General features: G+C 36.0%; 1 protein-coding gene across 2 annotated transcripts in view; it reads left to right on the forward strand.

Annotated features, from left to right (window-relative positions):
• The window catches only part of LOC145684352 (phospholipid scramblase 2-like), a 123,335-nt gene that overhangs the window by 103,444 nt on the left and 3,203 nt on the right, over positions 1 to 16,688 (forward strand). Inside the window, exons 8-9 of one of the 2 annotated variants that reach the window (XR_014131278.1) lie at positions 1,288 to 1,526; positions 9,972 to 10,108. Coding sequence is in view for 1 of the 2 variants with exons in the window: in XM_081756573.1 (XP_081612699.1) it covers positions 9,972 to 10,133; positions 14,844 to 14,894 (213 nt within the window). In the remaining variant the exon portion in view is untranslated. Of the gene's footprint in view, positions 1 to 1,287; positions 1,527 to 9,971; positions 10,134 to 14,843; positions 14,897 to 16,688 lie in introns of those variants that run through there. The other variant, XM_081756573.1, reaches the window with a different exon arrangement.

The following is a 16,688-nucleotide window of genomic DNA, read 5'->3' on the forward strand; positions in this document are numbered from 1 at the left end:
TGAGAATTTTTATTTTCAAGTTTTTTAAGTCTATGTTGTTCTCTCAGAATAAGTGACCATATTTCGCATCTATACAGCACAACAAACATAATTATCATTTTACATATTATAAGCTTTGATAGAATTTATTATAAAAAATTTTTGAACTGAATAACACCCACTCCCTGCTTGTAGTCGGCATTTAATTTCTTCGTGCATATGCTTTCGGTCTGTTAATATTGATTCTAGATATTTGAGTTTCCACTATGTGGAAAGTATTATTTGGTATTTTAAAGCATTTTATAATTGTAGCATTACGATTTGACGAATTTTCATGTACTTATTAATAAATTCATGTCCCCACAAGCGTTTAATAGAACGTCTGCATTTCTTTCTATTGTTCTCCTATTAAATTTAACATCATCAGCGTATACATAACATGGTATATACCATTCAGATCTACACCCTGGTTGCTATCTGTGATATTCCTTATAGCGTACTCCAGGAAAAAGTAGAATAACAATGACGACATCACATCTCATTGTTTCAGGCCATTCGCAACGTGAAAGCTCATGGACAATAATTTTCCTACACGGACTTTCCTTTGGGATTGATTTAAACATATGTTAATTAATCTAATCAGGTTTTTCAGTATTTTAAATTTTGTAAGAATGTTATAAAATGTTTCTTTCCTACCCGATTCATAAGCGATTTTAAAGTCAAATTGATGTACCGGAGTATTATATTCCCACTTCTTTTCGAGTATTTTTGAATGGTAAATATTTGATCGATATTGATGTACGAAATTTGTAACTTAATAATATGAGTATTTTTAAATGTAAAAAAAGGAAAATATGTCTTTATTATTAATGAAGACATTGTATGTATTGACACAAATACAGCAATACTTGCAAATCCTCTTGGTAAACAAAACAGTAGTTAATTCGTACCTCAAAATGATAATACATACCGCATATTACTCCGTGTTAGCTCGCTCTAACTAATACCTAGTCTTGAAATTCTTATTGTATAAGATTGCATATCTTTGCTCACCACACATATCTTAGCTATAACGAAGTCATACACGAACAATTTTACTCTTACAATGTAATTGTTTTCGCACTTAAAATAGAATGTTTTATACTGTTATTAAAATTATTTATTTCTTCTTCGTAACATTGACGGAAAAACCCAACTTCATCCGAAGTTAAATATGACGAAATATGGAAATGAATTTAAATTATATACTGTGTATTTTATTTTTATTATTCATGTACTTTGAAGCTAATTATATATCCTTTTTTTCAGAATGAAATTTATAACAATCCAACACTTCATTATTGCAAGAACAAGAACAAGAAGAAGAATATACATATATAGGAATCGAAATATTATGCGTGTCTACGAAGCATATACGGAACATATCAGAGAGGAGGTAGAAGTAATTGTTGGTCTTCCTCATTTTGACAAAGAATAATTCAGAAATCGGCCTCATCAAGAACAAGAAGCTGAACAGGGAAATCCTCAAGAACAGGAAAATCCTCAAGGTGAGGAAAATGATGATGATGACGAGGATGGTATTTTTGGTATATAGTGTCTTTTTTTCGCATTGTAAATATTTTTATTATAATGTATTCTTTTTAGTTTCTTTAAATAAATAAATAGTTATATATTCTAGGTATTTCCATTTTTCAAGTCCTCGTTCATATTCCCTATATTTGATTCTTGACAGAGTTTAAATTTTTTCATCTAATTATGAAAACGCGTTTTTTCTCTCTGAAAACAAAGGCAAAACTTGATGTTACCCATGGTCTGAAATTGAACGCGAAAAACGTCTCGCACCAGAGGTGAGCACTCTATCACTGACTTGCAGTGCACCTATGTAAAATTACTTTTATTACTTTTGTGTGTAATATAAGACTTGATACGTATGTGATTGTGATTTAGGAAATTGGTTCTTTATTCTGTTTTTTATTCAGCGAGTCAGTATTGAAAATATGATAATAATACTAAAGACCTAAGGACGAATGAAGGCAGGAATACAACTATAAAATTAAGACGTTCATCACAGTGTTTTTCAATTAGAATAAAGTGTTAAATTCAAGTTTAACTTCTTTCTCAGCATTGAGGTTATATGAGTTGGTAATCTATAGTTTAATGTGAAATCCCAAATCTTTGTATAAAGCGTTCAACGCTTTCTCAATGGGATTTAAAGCCTGGACTTCCTGCAGCAAAGGTAAGCGCTCTACCACTAAACTCAGATTTTTCCAACACACTGAAATATAAATATTTTTACTTTAAACGTTAAACACAGAAAACAAAAATGATCATTCTACAACTGTCTTTTATTTTCAAGAAAATAATCATAATACAAAACAAGACGAGTTCCATTTTTCTTTTCTTTTTCGAGGTCAATGATGTATAAGAAAAGTCTTTATTTCTTTGTTAATATCAATAGAAACATCTTTTTTTTATTTAACAACTCGAGGGGTGCTTCAAGAATGTTTTACGGAAAACAGGTTTTTTTATGCAGGTAATTGTATTCGTTGTGAAACGTTAGGAGGTGGAGGTTTTTTTCAGTTTTCCATTCATCATTTTGTGACTGACTTTTAAAACCTTTGTGAAAATCATTAATGAAATGTAAAATTCTTTTACTTTCGTTTTACAGCCCAGAAAGAAACTTATCGTGTGAATATATATACTGTATAACAATACGTAATTTTACAATATTGTAACCTATATTCTCAGCAAAATAGTACAGTAACTTCTTTTTTATAACAAAAGAAATAGTACAAGGGTAGTATAACATCAACTTTTCTACAGTATATCACGCATTTTTTCTCCTACTGCAACCATAATTTTCTTAAGAAAGTGTTGAAATGTTTGTTAGATTATAGTTTTAAATGTGGTCCGGGTCCAAAGGATCCCTCGCGTGGGTGCGCCGTTGAATCAGTGCATTTTGCATACAAGGCTATATGTTGTTTTTTATTTAAAGTAAATGATTAAAGAAAAGTTCTAAGTCTTCATATCATAAAGTAAACACCTCAATGGACAACAGTTCATCATTCACTTACATTGGTAATGTCTGTAGAAATCTAAAATAAAGTACTAAATACTTTCAGTTTTCTACCATATTCTTCGAAAGCAATTATATTTCTTCTAATACACTGCTTCTTAAACACCACTTCCTTTATATAGCATACAAACAACTAAGATTATATTTCCTAATATTAATTTATTTTTTTTAAAGAAAACAATACATTATTCTCACTGACAATTCAGTTGCCAGTACTTCAGTATTTTAGCTCTAACTATTATTTACATGTGTTACGTAGTCTTATAATACAGTTCGCTTGCAGATACGATAATAGAAAAGAAATGCTATATATACTATGAGAATTAATCTTCCATAACAGTCCATATACACAGCAACTGCATTGGAGTTGTCCCTATTGTGGTTCGGAACCCATATTACTGTTAATATACCGTTCTTTATAACCTTGTTGCAATATAAAACATAAAATTAAAAAAAAAATAATCCAAACAGTAGTCGATAACCTAATACGAATTAAATCTCAACACCGCTTTAAAATATAATTTACTAATTATCAATCAAAAATCCCAGTTACAGTTAAAATGAATCTTGGTGTGAGCAATAGTAATTCAATTCTTTGTGCAAACATTCGTTTTCGTAATGCTGTCTTGAACACAGGCTACTTCTCATCTGTTTAAAAGGTAGTCCACACTTCCCAATAGATATACTTTCTCCTTACAACCATTAGTAATGGTCCAAATTCCAGTTTAAACAACAGATCTCCCAAATCACTCAAAGAATCAGCGAAACAGTAACTAAAAATTTCCAGAAAATAGTAAGTTCAGTATTTCGATCCAATACAATTGCAGTGGGTAAAAGAGCGAAACGACAGTTCGTCTTAAATTACCAAATTTAATTCAATAAGTGAAAACTCCACAATATAATCTCTTTAAGGTTTAGAAAGATCTAATTTCGTGAGCACGACACTTCTGATCTGTTATAACTGTATGTCATGTATTCACTCACAAATATATCTACACTTTATATGCAGAAACTAAAACATTAAAATACTACTTCTTACAATTAGGCATTTGTAACAATTACAATAAAACTTAAAATTGTCGAAATTCAGAATAGTTTTTATTAAAGTTTAAAATTGACAGACATCTATTTCAACTGTAAAAAAAGGACATGTTAACTATTAACTATAATAGAAGCTATTAACTTATTTAGTTTCTGTCGGCGTAACACCATTAAAAGAATATTTTCTTGTTTTTTCTAACTTACAAACAACATCTATAAATAAAATACCCTTTTAGTTCAAACAAACATTCATTACACTTCAAGTAAAATACAAAATCGTATCAAACTGTCTGTGAATATAATATGCAATCCTCAAAACAGTTTTGTCAGTTGCATAATCTTCTAGGTGCCAAAGTCAAATATTCATAATCATTATTATATACGCAAAATGTATCTGTCTCTCCGACACGCTAATTCCCATAGTTCACAGTCATGCTAATAGTTATCGCCAATGGTTTTGGTTACCTTGTACTTAATGTTAAGAGTTCTAGAGTAAAGCAATTTAACGAAACTATACGTTCAAAGTGGTATCTCTTATTTAAATCAATTGTTTTCATCTGCATATAAGACTAATCCTAATAAACCAAGCACACCATTACTATCACGATCTGCGCTGTCAGATAATTGGCCGTCTCATGTATTGCCTTAAAAGTGTCGTTACATACACTGTTTAAATAATGTCAAAATTGTTCCTAATGTACACTACCTGTTATTAGATATATCTTCTTTACTAGTATGTATGAAGTTAAATAAAAATCTAGTTTTGTATAAAGAGTTTCAGAGTATAATTCTCCATTAACTGCTACAGTAAGTTTCTTTCCTCCTTCATAAACATTAAATAGCGCTAATCATAATAATAAGTCACTTCTGAAACGAAATGCTTTCGCTCATTCAAAATGTATTTCTAGTTTAAACATTGTGTGTGAAGTTCTCCCGTTTCCTCTTACATTCTCGTTATAAATGCATACTTTATTCATCCCTTTTCTTTATCCAAAAATATAATCGTGAAAAAATAAATTCAAATACAAACAAGAGCCGCAGTACTCAGTGGTAGAGTTAATTTCTGGTGCAGGGGTCCGTGGTTCGATCCCAGTTCGCGCCAAGTAAGCTTTGTGGTGTACAAACACGGTGTGCGTGGGTTTTCTCGGGTTCTCTCATTTCCCCTACTTTCTTCATTTCAATAATTTATAAATGCGTACCTTATTTAACCGACTCCTTTAGCTTAGCTGGTATATTCGTTAGACGTAAAACTTATAATAACTTTTATATCGATATTTCAATATTCAATATCCATATCGAACATTATCCAATATTTCGATATTTCATACAACTAAGATTCGAAAGTTTCAGCAAATCCATATTTTAAGACCAATCTATAACTCCTTTGCGTTAAAAAAACCTCCGCTATATTTCAACAACGAATAATTCATGACAGTCGGTTTTATTCTCAGTGTTACTATTAATTACAACAGTTTCTATTTGCTTTATTACCTAGAAAAGAAAAATGCAAATAGTTACTTATCATATTACGACTTTTCAAATTACAAAAATATGATATTCAACGTAGGACTAACTTTCCCAATCATATTTGCTTTGCATCTTAGAAAGCCATGGTTCGATTCCCGGTGCGGATTCTGCTAACTACCTACCTATCCAATATAAGTTTGTTGTTACACAGTAAAAATTATAACATTTATAAGTGAAAATCCACAGTGCAAGCAAAAGGTTTAGCATACGGTTTTCCACGTAAGAAAATCTTGGTTCGAGTCCCGGCAGTGTCAGGCTCCTTATCCAATATAACTTCCTTCTTAACATATGCTTTATAAATACCAATTATATGTCTTACACAATTCAGAGCTACATATAAGTAACAAGTTCGCACTGCAAGCATAAAAATTAGCCTACGGTTCTCCACGTGGGAGAATCCTAGTTCGAGTCCCAGTGCAATGAATAATGTTCATTCCCTCTACGCTCCATATTACACTATATCTTAGTCAAGTTAAGATTCCATAAAAGTACACAGAGTTATATGGCTTTCAATACCTGAAAATCCGCAATCAATTCACGATAAATGACAAACAGTACTTTTCCCTTATACTCCCGACAATTACAATATGTTTTACATGTATTTCATTTTCCAATGTTCCTTCCCTTATAATAAAAAAATGAACAAGTATAAAACAAAATGCGAATACTACAAAGTTAGTACCTACCAATAATTTTCTCCTCCAGTGCCTTCTACGTGTCAATTTTCTTCTTCCAACACTGTACTTGCGCTTCTTATATCTTATACGTTGTACGAATCATGCAAATGAATCTGTATTTTTATAAGTCTAATAACCTTGAAACTTTCCAGAAACTTCGAGAGTATTCTTTCCCCTATTACAACGTTAATAACCTTGAGAAAATCTGGAAATTTCCAGCATTTTCTTTCACCCATTCCAACGAGCAACATCCGCTGCCGTGTTAAATGTCATGCATATAAATGAAACAACAATATATTATCTTGTTTTGTTATACGTGTGTGATCTCCATATTTTTATTTCCTAAAGGTCTTTTTTTTTGTTTTCTGCTTGTCCAATTAGCATTTCTAACAGCGGAAAACATTTATTATACGCGATGTGTCATTTACAAGATCATTAATATGCGGAGGAAGGTGTATCAGTTATTCAAACTGTCAACCGCCCGTGCATTAAGAACTTTTACAATATCAAGAATATCGACACTCATGAATATTCATGAATGTCGATCATTGTCCCACACTCTACTGGCCTGTCGCCTACTGAGATATTTGTGTGTGTGTTTTCTGTCAATAAGGTGCTATCACCTATCGAGAAATAGTAGAACTGTTTTTCCTTGCATCTTCTATAGATATACCACATTGACTTGACACCTAGTCTTCCGTTTCAGGCGCTGCTATCGGCTGAAGGAATTCCACTCCCTTTCGCTAAGGCTCTCTTGCTTAGCAACTGCTGTACCCTTATTGGCTCAACGCATGGGTGTGTCGGGGTGTGAGCTTTAGTTCGCATTTTTGCCACGGCTCAAGTCATTTTGGCAGCACAATAACAAATTTCAGCATTTTCACGATTGATACGATCCTTAATAAAGGATACATTTTCATGACATCCACATGGATGTTACTGGTTCGCAAGAAGTTAATGAATATTATAATATACGAAATATGAAGCTAGTTAAATCTTTCACTATTACTTACCCATTTGTTTCTGTTTCAAATTAGTTTGTTAATAAGTATCATCTTAAAGCGTATATAGCTTAGTGAATGATATTTACACGATCCATTGAGACATTCAAATTGAAGAAAATGGTAGTGTTGACATCATCATTTTGTTTCTCATTCCTTGAATAGCTTGAATTCTTCGTGCTGTGTAAAGTTCGAGGACAAGTCAATAATTATCCGCAATTTTAACAGAATCCTTCTTGCATTAAGATGCTGACCTCTGTCCTCGTGTATTTTATTGTTATGCTGTTGTGGTCATGCTATTAAAGTTTGATCCTAATTCCTCAATTTGTTTCCCTTTTGTTCCAGATACGAGGCGTTTTTTTTTTTTTTTAAAGTAAGGTCCGTTATGTTGTAGACACTAGTAGTTCGCGCGCATACCGCAACGAGCGTGTGCGTCGTGTACCGGCATGCCTCGGGAGCAACTGTGCTCAGTTTCAGCTCTGTAGCTGACCTGTACCGTTGTGTTCTGTGCTTTCACAATGTTTAAGACTATCAAGTCGCCCGCCGCGTGTGAGGTTCGCTTAGTGATACGGTTTTTGTCAGCAAGAAACCTGTCTGCTGCAGAAATTCATCGACATATTTGCGAAGTGTACGGTGATACTGTTATGAGTGCAAGCAAAGTGCGTAAGTTGGTACGAGAATTCAAAAATGGCCGTGACAACGTCCATGATGAGGACCGCTCCGGTCGCCCTTCTTCGATTACAGACGATTTGGTGGCTTCAGTTGAAGCGAGAGTTCGTGAGAACAGGCGCTTCACAATAACAGGTCTCTCAAACGAATTTCCTGACGTGTTCTGATCTTGCGCCGAGCGATTACCATCTGTTCCTCCACCTCAACACCTCAGTGGCAACCGTTGCAATGATGACGACGATGTGAAAACGGCAGTGAACTCTTGGTTATCGGAGCAGGCGGCAAGATTTTATGAAGAGGGTACTTTGAAATTGGTTGAGAGGTATGATAAGTGTTTGAACAAACTTGGCAACTATGTCGAAAAATAGAGTAAAGTATGTACTTTCTGCAAATACATTTACTTTTTTCAAATAACCTTTCGTTGTATACTTATGTTCAAACGGACCTTACTTAAAAAACACGCCTCGTAGATCATGGTCTTGCCGTAACAGTGTCTTCCCGTAACGGAGTGTCTTAACAGAATCATGTCACGTGCACGCTCAGTGCTGTGATCATTTGTAGCCATACATGGCCGTTCGGCTCCTTCCTCATGCATAACACTTGTGCGAACAATTTTGAATGTTTCAATCCATTCGACGACATTCCTTTGCGGCAATATACTCTTCATGTATTGTGCCGAAAGACTTTAATGGATTGTGGCCTCTGATACATCTTCCGACCACAAAAACCGGATCACTGCTTCTTGTTCCTCTTTCGGTGCAAAACTTCTAATGGAGCGACCATGATCTATCTGCAACAAAAAGAAGACAAATGCAGAAATTAGGATCAAACTTTCATAGTATGACCACAACTGCATAACAATAAAATAAACGAGGACACAGGTCAGCATGAACAATGCAAGAAGTATCTCAGTATGTCAAAATTGCGAATAATTTGTGACATACTCTCGTATTTAAAATTAACAATGGTCTTACCTTTTCACCACTTGACAATCTGACATTATTAATACAACACACTGCACGCAGTCGTGTCTCGCTTACCTTTGCCTAGTCTCAGATAAGCAATCATGTTGTGACGTCATCATGTGATGTTGCATCATGTATCTATAGTGAGGATTGCAAGCTATAATCAATACTCTTTGAGGTAAACAATCTGCGAATTATTGTTGTTAGCTTTGTCAATAGGAAGTGGATATCTGAGGAACGTTAGTACGTGTGAACATCTTTGAACAAGGAGACTTGCTAATAAAAATAGATTAGCATGGCAATGATACATTTAAAGAATCTTCCACATACTCTGGTAAAGACAGCAAATTTGAGGACTAGCTCGGGAGAGTAATACTCCCGGAAGTAGGAACTAAATACACGGTTCTGATTGGTTGGTGTTATCCGTTTCTTGCCACGTAGCCAACATATAGCAGAAATCAAACGCTTGCTGCTGTCGATCCTCGTGGCCGAACGTGCTAGCGCTACGGGGTAGTAACGGATATCTCTTTTGGCCTGGGTTCAAACTCGCCTCAAGGAATTTTTTAAGAAATTTCAATAACACTTTTTTCATTAACATAAGATGAAAATAATACTCAAAAAGTTATTTACTCACTTTTGTCCAGATAAGTAGTAGTAGTAGTAGTAGTAGTAGCAGTAATAGTAGTAGTTGTAGTAGTAGTAATAGTAGTAGCGTTAGGAACGGGTTAGAAGCCCCGCAGGACTCATTTTGTTTCACCTTGACCTCCATGATATACATTTTGTGACTAACTTAAAATAACTGGCTAGAATAGCGCACGAAAACAAAACTTACTTCCGGGAGTATTGATCTCCTGAGTGGGTCGTGCAAATTTGTAGATGAAGCTGTCGAAATTATGAGCATCGGCTGGTGAAAAATTAAATATTTGGAAAGCTATCTTAATACGTTTAACGATGTGCTTGCTCTATGTATTAATATAAATTCAATCACGTACTTTATGTATTGCACTTAGAAAAATGATATTGCATTGCTTTGTTTCAGATAATGACTAGTGACGGTGAGTCGCAGATAGGAAAAATTTGTAAACAGTGGTCCGGGCTTTTGAGGGAGATGTATACGGATGCTGATAACTTTGCAATTACATTTCCAGTGGATTTGGACGTGAAAATGAAAGCAGTCTTGCTTGCAGCTTGTTTCTTAATCGTAAGTAGCAAATAATTTGCTATAATATATATATTTTTTGAAAGTTAATAAATATGTAGCATCAGCTGTATGTGACATAAGGCCTCATTCTGGATCAGTTTTCGCAAAATTTGCGGAGCAGAATCAAACCAAAATATGCAATAAAACAATTATGTAACTGGTACATTGATTATCGCTAACTAAAATTCAAGTTCTGCTTTCTATTAACACAAACAGAAAAAGATCCATACACTAGTAGTATAGTGCACTGGTATAAGCGCACGAAATATATTGTAGAATTTCACTATATTACTCTTGCCTGACGCAACCCTAATCAATAGGAGTAGTTATTAAAACAAGAACACGCCATACTTAAATTCTTGGAGCTGTTTTATATTTAGTTTACGTCTCATGATTATGTCCCGAGGCTAAAGGAGACGGTATATTATAATAAGGAACGAAATAGTCAGTAGAAGAGAGTGGCAGAAAATGGAGACTCCCAAAAATTCCCACATACGGTGTTTGTTGACAACAAAGTCCACTTGGTACGAGTGAGGAGCAAACCAATGACTCCAAGTACCAAAAGTAAGCAATGTATCTCTGAGTCATGTAGCCTCCATCATATTTAATGAAAGTTGGATTAAATTGAAAACTAGCCTGAAGCATTTTCTTATGCACTTTATTAAAATAAACATTTAACCTTTAACTAATTTCAGCCTCAAACATTACAGGTATAATTTTTGTCTCAAAGAACGCACTCTCTGCGTTTCTTAACATTTGATAAATTTCATTAAATTCTAGTTAGGTAGGGTAACTGTCCCATAATTGACAGTATAAGAACAGTGTTTGACAAATTGCAAGTTTCTTCACCCTTTAAATGAGCCTGGCTTACTGATCTCTCGTAGAGATACGAAGGCATCCTTCCTTCATCTATATAGACCATCATAAAATTAATAGACTAATAATTATTATTTTTTACAATATGTATACGAAAAGTTGATCATTGTACCAGTAATTGACACCAAGATTTGTGAGATTCACCAGTAATTGACACCTTGTGACCCTGTAATTGACATCTCCGAATATCTTATTCTAATGAACCATATCATTTTCTACCAACTTATCAAGCTGATTTATAAATTTCCACCTGGATAAGCATGTTTATTTCTTTCGCTAATATAGCTATTATAGTACTATTTTGCACTGTCCATCGATTTTTTGTTTTCTTTGGAGAACTACTACTTAGAGGCAAATATTAACAGTGGTGTGGGATTAACAACACTGCAAAGGAAGAAAAGGTGGCAGCATTTGCTTGTACCTAGTCCCGCAGTCTTGTTGCGTCGGAAAAAAGACGACAGTGTCAATTACTGGTACACTGTCAATTATTGGGACAGTTACCCTACAAATGATCGTGCACATTTGGAAAGTAGAAATTAAACACGCTTATTTAAGTAGAGGTTTGAGCGGTTTACATCCGATCGATTTGGCAACGCTGTTGTTACCTATGTAGTTGCACCAGAAATACGAACTGACGTCATTATCAATGTGATGTCCCAGGTGACTGGTGCAGCTGTGTCGTTTACTGCAAGCAAATAACCACCAGTGGTTGGGAATTTTACATCATAGTACTTTTCCACGCACATTTTTCTTACAATCAAATAGTGGAATAGCGCCTAAGAAATGTTTAGCCATCGGAGTGGCCATAAAGAAATCGTGGCTAGGCAATCAGAAATAGGGCATTACAAAAAATTCAATAACAAAGAAAATTGTTCTGTGTTATCAGCGAAGGGGTCACTTCAGGTGTTTCCTAGAATTTGTCGCCTAGCAGGCCAAGAGAATCCATCATCTCAACCTGACATTATATATTTAATCTCTGGGTCATACCTGTCACGTTGGAGTGATGGATTCTACTCACAGTAGACTATTAGACATTTAATCTCCGAGCCATGTCTGTCACGTTGGGGTGAGGATTCTCCTGACAACCGACTACTACACATTTAATCTCCGAGCCATGTCTGTTACGTTGGGGTGAGGATTCTCCTGACAACCGACTACTACACATTTAATCTCCGAGCCATGTCTGTTACGTTGGTGTGCTAGATTCTCCTGACAACCGACTACTACACATTTTAATCTCTGGGTCATGTCTGTCACGTTGGGGTGAGGATTCTCCTGACAACCGACTACTACACATTAAATCTCTGGGTCATGTTTGTCGTGTTTGGGTGCTAGATTCTCCCGACTGTAGACTACTACACATTTAATCTCTGGGTCATGTTTGTCATGTTTGGGTGCTAAATTCTTTTGACTGTAGACTACTACACATTTAATCTCTGGGTCTTGTCTCTCATGTTTGGGTGCTAGATTCTCCCGACTGTAGACTACTACACATTTAATCTCTGGATCATGTTTGTTATGTTTGGGTGCTAGATTCTCCCGACTGTAGACTACTACACATTTAATCTCTGGGTCATGTTTGTTATGTTTGGGTGCTAGATTCTCCCGACTGTAGACTACTACACATTTAATCTCTGGATCACATCTATCATATTGGACTCTACTGACAGTAGACTATTCCAGATTTAATTTTTGGGCCATGTCCGTAAGGTAGAGTGGTTGATTCTCCTAAATTGCCGAGCTCCTTCGTGGCTAAGCGGTTAGCGTACACGCCTTTGGCGTGGGAGACCCGGGTTCGATTCCCGGCGGGAGCTCATGTGGTTCGGATTCCACGTTAATCAGTAGGTCCACGTCTCATATAGCCTCGCTGCTGAACGGGACGTAAAACTCCAAATCAATCAATCAATCAATCTCCTAAATTGCCAGTCGACAAATTCCACGAAGCAGCTATGTCGACACTTTCGCAGACATCCTCCAACAATCTTCTACTGGACAATTTTCTGCATAAATCCTATTTAGGTTTGCTTGCTCGCCATTCTCGCGATAGTTTCTTCATTCGATTGGACAAAAGATGTGCTTGGAAAAGATTTATGGCGAACCTTAACTTTTCTCAATAACGGCTCACTTTTTACAGCATCTCACTACCACAAACACAATATTCGGGCACCTGCAAACTGAGGCGCTACACTAAAAAAACAATGCCGGTTTCATGGTTCTGGCTCAACCGCAGAGGTGACAGTAGAGTTGTTAAATCAATCGGATATAAACTGCTCAACCGTCTGTATTCCACATTTTCTATTTATTTTTTATATATATTTTGGTATAGCTATCGATTAAGTTTCGATATTTCATCGACATCGATTTTCGATATCAAAATGCAAATATCATCCCTAGAACCAGGGAGTATAGTCACGTAAAGCAGATGAACAAGGCTATTCGGACAGAAGTTGTAGTTTTTTTTTTTAAATATTTTATAGAAGACAAACAGATGGAATTAACTATTGTTCTTTAGTAATTTCATTTGAGTTCAGCGCCTCTTTCAGCAGCGAGACTATATGAGACGTGGACATACAGTTTTACGTGATATCCGAAACACATGAGCTCTTAGCTGGAGTCAAAACTGGGTCTTTCAAACCAAAGGCGTATACGCAACTCACATGGCGACGAGGGACTCACATGTAATGGTATTCCATTTACAACAAAGTATAATTTTGGATTTTGTAAACCTTTGTTTATAAAATAAGTTTTCTAGAACAAATTATTATTTTTTTATTCGCAGCCATTAATGGCCATTATTATTTTTACTCGTGACACTATTGCCAACCGTACGATAATTCTATAAAATATTTGGAGACTGTGTCTAGCTATCGAAACATTGTTTTTTATCTGGGTTGTATGTGGCTCTGCAGCAAAAGGGAGAGCTCTAGCTTTCACACTAAAGCCATCTATAAGATAATTCTATAAAATATTTAAAGACTATGCAGAGATACTGAAAAGTGCTGCTCATCTATTTTGCCTATCCTTCAACAGAAACTGGGACACTCTGACCCTTAAGTCTTTAGTGATTAGTTATACCTCGTGCTCATTTCTGTTTGCACATTTTGTCACAAGAAAGAACCTTGATTTTTCTCGTACAACTTTTGTTTTCAAAATGTCATACTGTATGCACGTAAAGGTTGTATAGATTGAAATCAAATATTTGAACATTGTGCCTATCTATCCAAACAGCATTATTCAGCAGAGTTGTCTGTGATTCAGTAGAAAAGGAGAGACTCTGGTTCCTACATTAGTTCCATCTGTAGGATAGTTCTATAAAATACGTATCTAAACTTTGCTTAGCTATACAAACAACGTTGTTCATCTGGTTTGTCAGTGGTTCAGTAAAAAAGGAAAGACTCTGGCCCTAGCACTAAAGCTATCTGTAGGATAATTCTATAAAATACGTATCTAAACTTTGCTTAGCTATACAAACAACGTTGTTCATCTGGTTTATCTGTGGTTCAGTAGAAAAGGAGAGACTCTGGCTCCTACATTAGTGACATCTGTAGGATAATTCTATAAAATATTTAAAAACTATGCAAAGATATTCAAACAACGATGTGCACCTGGTTTGCCTGTGCTTCAGCAGGACAGGGGAATCATCCTCGAGCCTTAGAAGTCAGTCACACCTCGTGCTTACTGCTGTTTATCACAAGAAACATCTTTGAAAATATTCTTTCAGTACAAGTTTCGTTTTTAAAATATCACATGTGTGCAAGTAAAGATTACATAGGCTGATTTTTGTAAAATAATAATAATAATCAATATGTACGTTTTCTGTTTTTTTCCCTGTAGGATTTTATGTACTACGAACGCCCAGCAAACGCGAATCGACGTCGTTATTGAAGGTAAGACATTGCATTTCTTTTTATTTCCAATTTAAGATAATTTGTCACAAACAATTTTAATGATAATGAGAAATTCAAAAGTGGGTAAATTTAGGTATTGAACTGGTGGTAACGACACGTATCTCGACCGCACGTCGGCAAATTATGCTAAAGAGCCTGACATACTAAAAATAATTCAAAATTTACCATTTTTCTTTAGCTTGTTTATTCATAAGTGAAAGAGATAATCAAATGCAACTTACCACAAGCAAAGATAATGTTATACTACAACAGAAAATATGGAACCTGAAGAAGTTCGAAAATCGACGGGAAAAGTAAAAAGTGATGATGGGAACAGAGGTTTGATGAGGGGCTGCAACTTTTGGAGTGTATGTCATACATGGCCGCCATCTTGAAATCCGCCATTTTGGATTCAAGTATTTTTTTAAACGGGAAGGGGGTGTTTGACACATCAAATAACATTAGCTTGAGCTCAGGAATTTAGTGGTGTAATTTTTTTTCTATTTTGTACAGTTTAGAAGATATTAATGTTCAAAGGTGGGAAATTACCTTAATACTGAATGCTACAACACATATTCTACGTGTTGTCCATCCCATGCAATGCACAACTGTAGTCGCCGCAACCACTCTGACTGCACACGGAGGAGAATGTCTCCTGAAATTTGGTCATAGGCTTGTTGGATGCATTCCTCCAGGTGTCTCAAATCACGGATTGTCTCAGCATACACTATCTGCTTAAGATGTCCCCATGGATAAAAATCAATGGGTGTTAAGTCAGGTGATCTGGGCGGCCACTCCACGGGATCACGGCGACCAATCCACTTCCCTGGCAGTTGTTCATCCAACCATTCACGGACACCAAGTCCATAGTGTCGAGGGGCTCCATCGTGCTGAAAATAAGATGGGAAAATGCCGTCTGCGTTCAGTGTGGCAGGGAACACAAGGTCCTACAGGAGCATCAGATACTGTGGTGCAGTTAAGGTGTTGTAAATGAAAAATGGCGCAATGATGCGGGTGTCCCATATGCCACACCACACCATCACCTTCGCTGGACTATGTTCTTGACTCGGGTCAACCCAGTTCGTATTTGCGTCACACCAGTATCGAAAATTATGCCGATTAACCTCCCCGTGTAAAGTGAAATACGCGTCGTCGCTGAACAGTATGCCCTTGGCAAACGCAGAATCCAGTTAGTGTTGTTCAGTAGCCCACATGCAGAACTCCAACCGGCGATCAGGGTCATCCTCGTTCAGTTTATGTTGCATGTGCAGCTTGTAAGGATGCCACTGATTGGCGTGCAATATCCGGACAACGGAGGATTGCCTTATTGCACATGCTAGGGACACACGACGGGTACTTCGTTTAGGACCTTTCACAAACGACGCAACAACCGCCCTTGCAGTTTCTTTATTGGTGGCAGTCTTTGGTCGCCCACTACTTTGAACAGAGGCTGTCTCCCGGAATTGTGTGATCACGTGAGTCAACGTGCTGTGCGATACCGGTTTTCTGTCTGAGTGTCGTCCGTTATAGTCAGCTGCTATTGTTCGGTAGCTGCGTTCCCCTGATATAAGGATGATTTCGATCTTCTGTTCACGTGTCAGACCCATTTTAGATCACCTGGAACAAAGAGAGAACTGGGTCAGTATCAAGGTAATTTCCCACCTTTGAACATTAATAACTTCTAAACTGTACAAGATAGAAAAAAAGAAATTACGCCACTAAATTCCTGAGCTCAAGCTAGTGTTATTTGATGTGCCATACACCCCCTTCCCATTTAAAAAATTCACTTGAA

The sequence above is a fragment of the Thermobia domestica genome, chromosome 4 (genome assembly GCF_964235325.1).
Source record: "Thermobia domestica chromosome 4, izTheDome1.hap1.1, whole genome shotgun sequence".
Lineage (NCBI taxonomy): Eukaryota > Metazoa > Arthropoda > Insecta > Zygentoma > Lepismatidae > Thermobia > Thermobia domestica.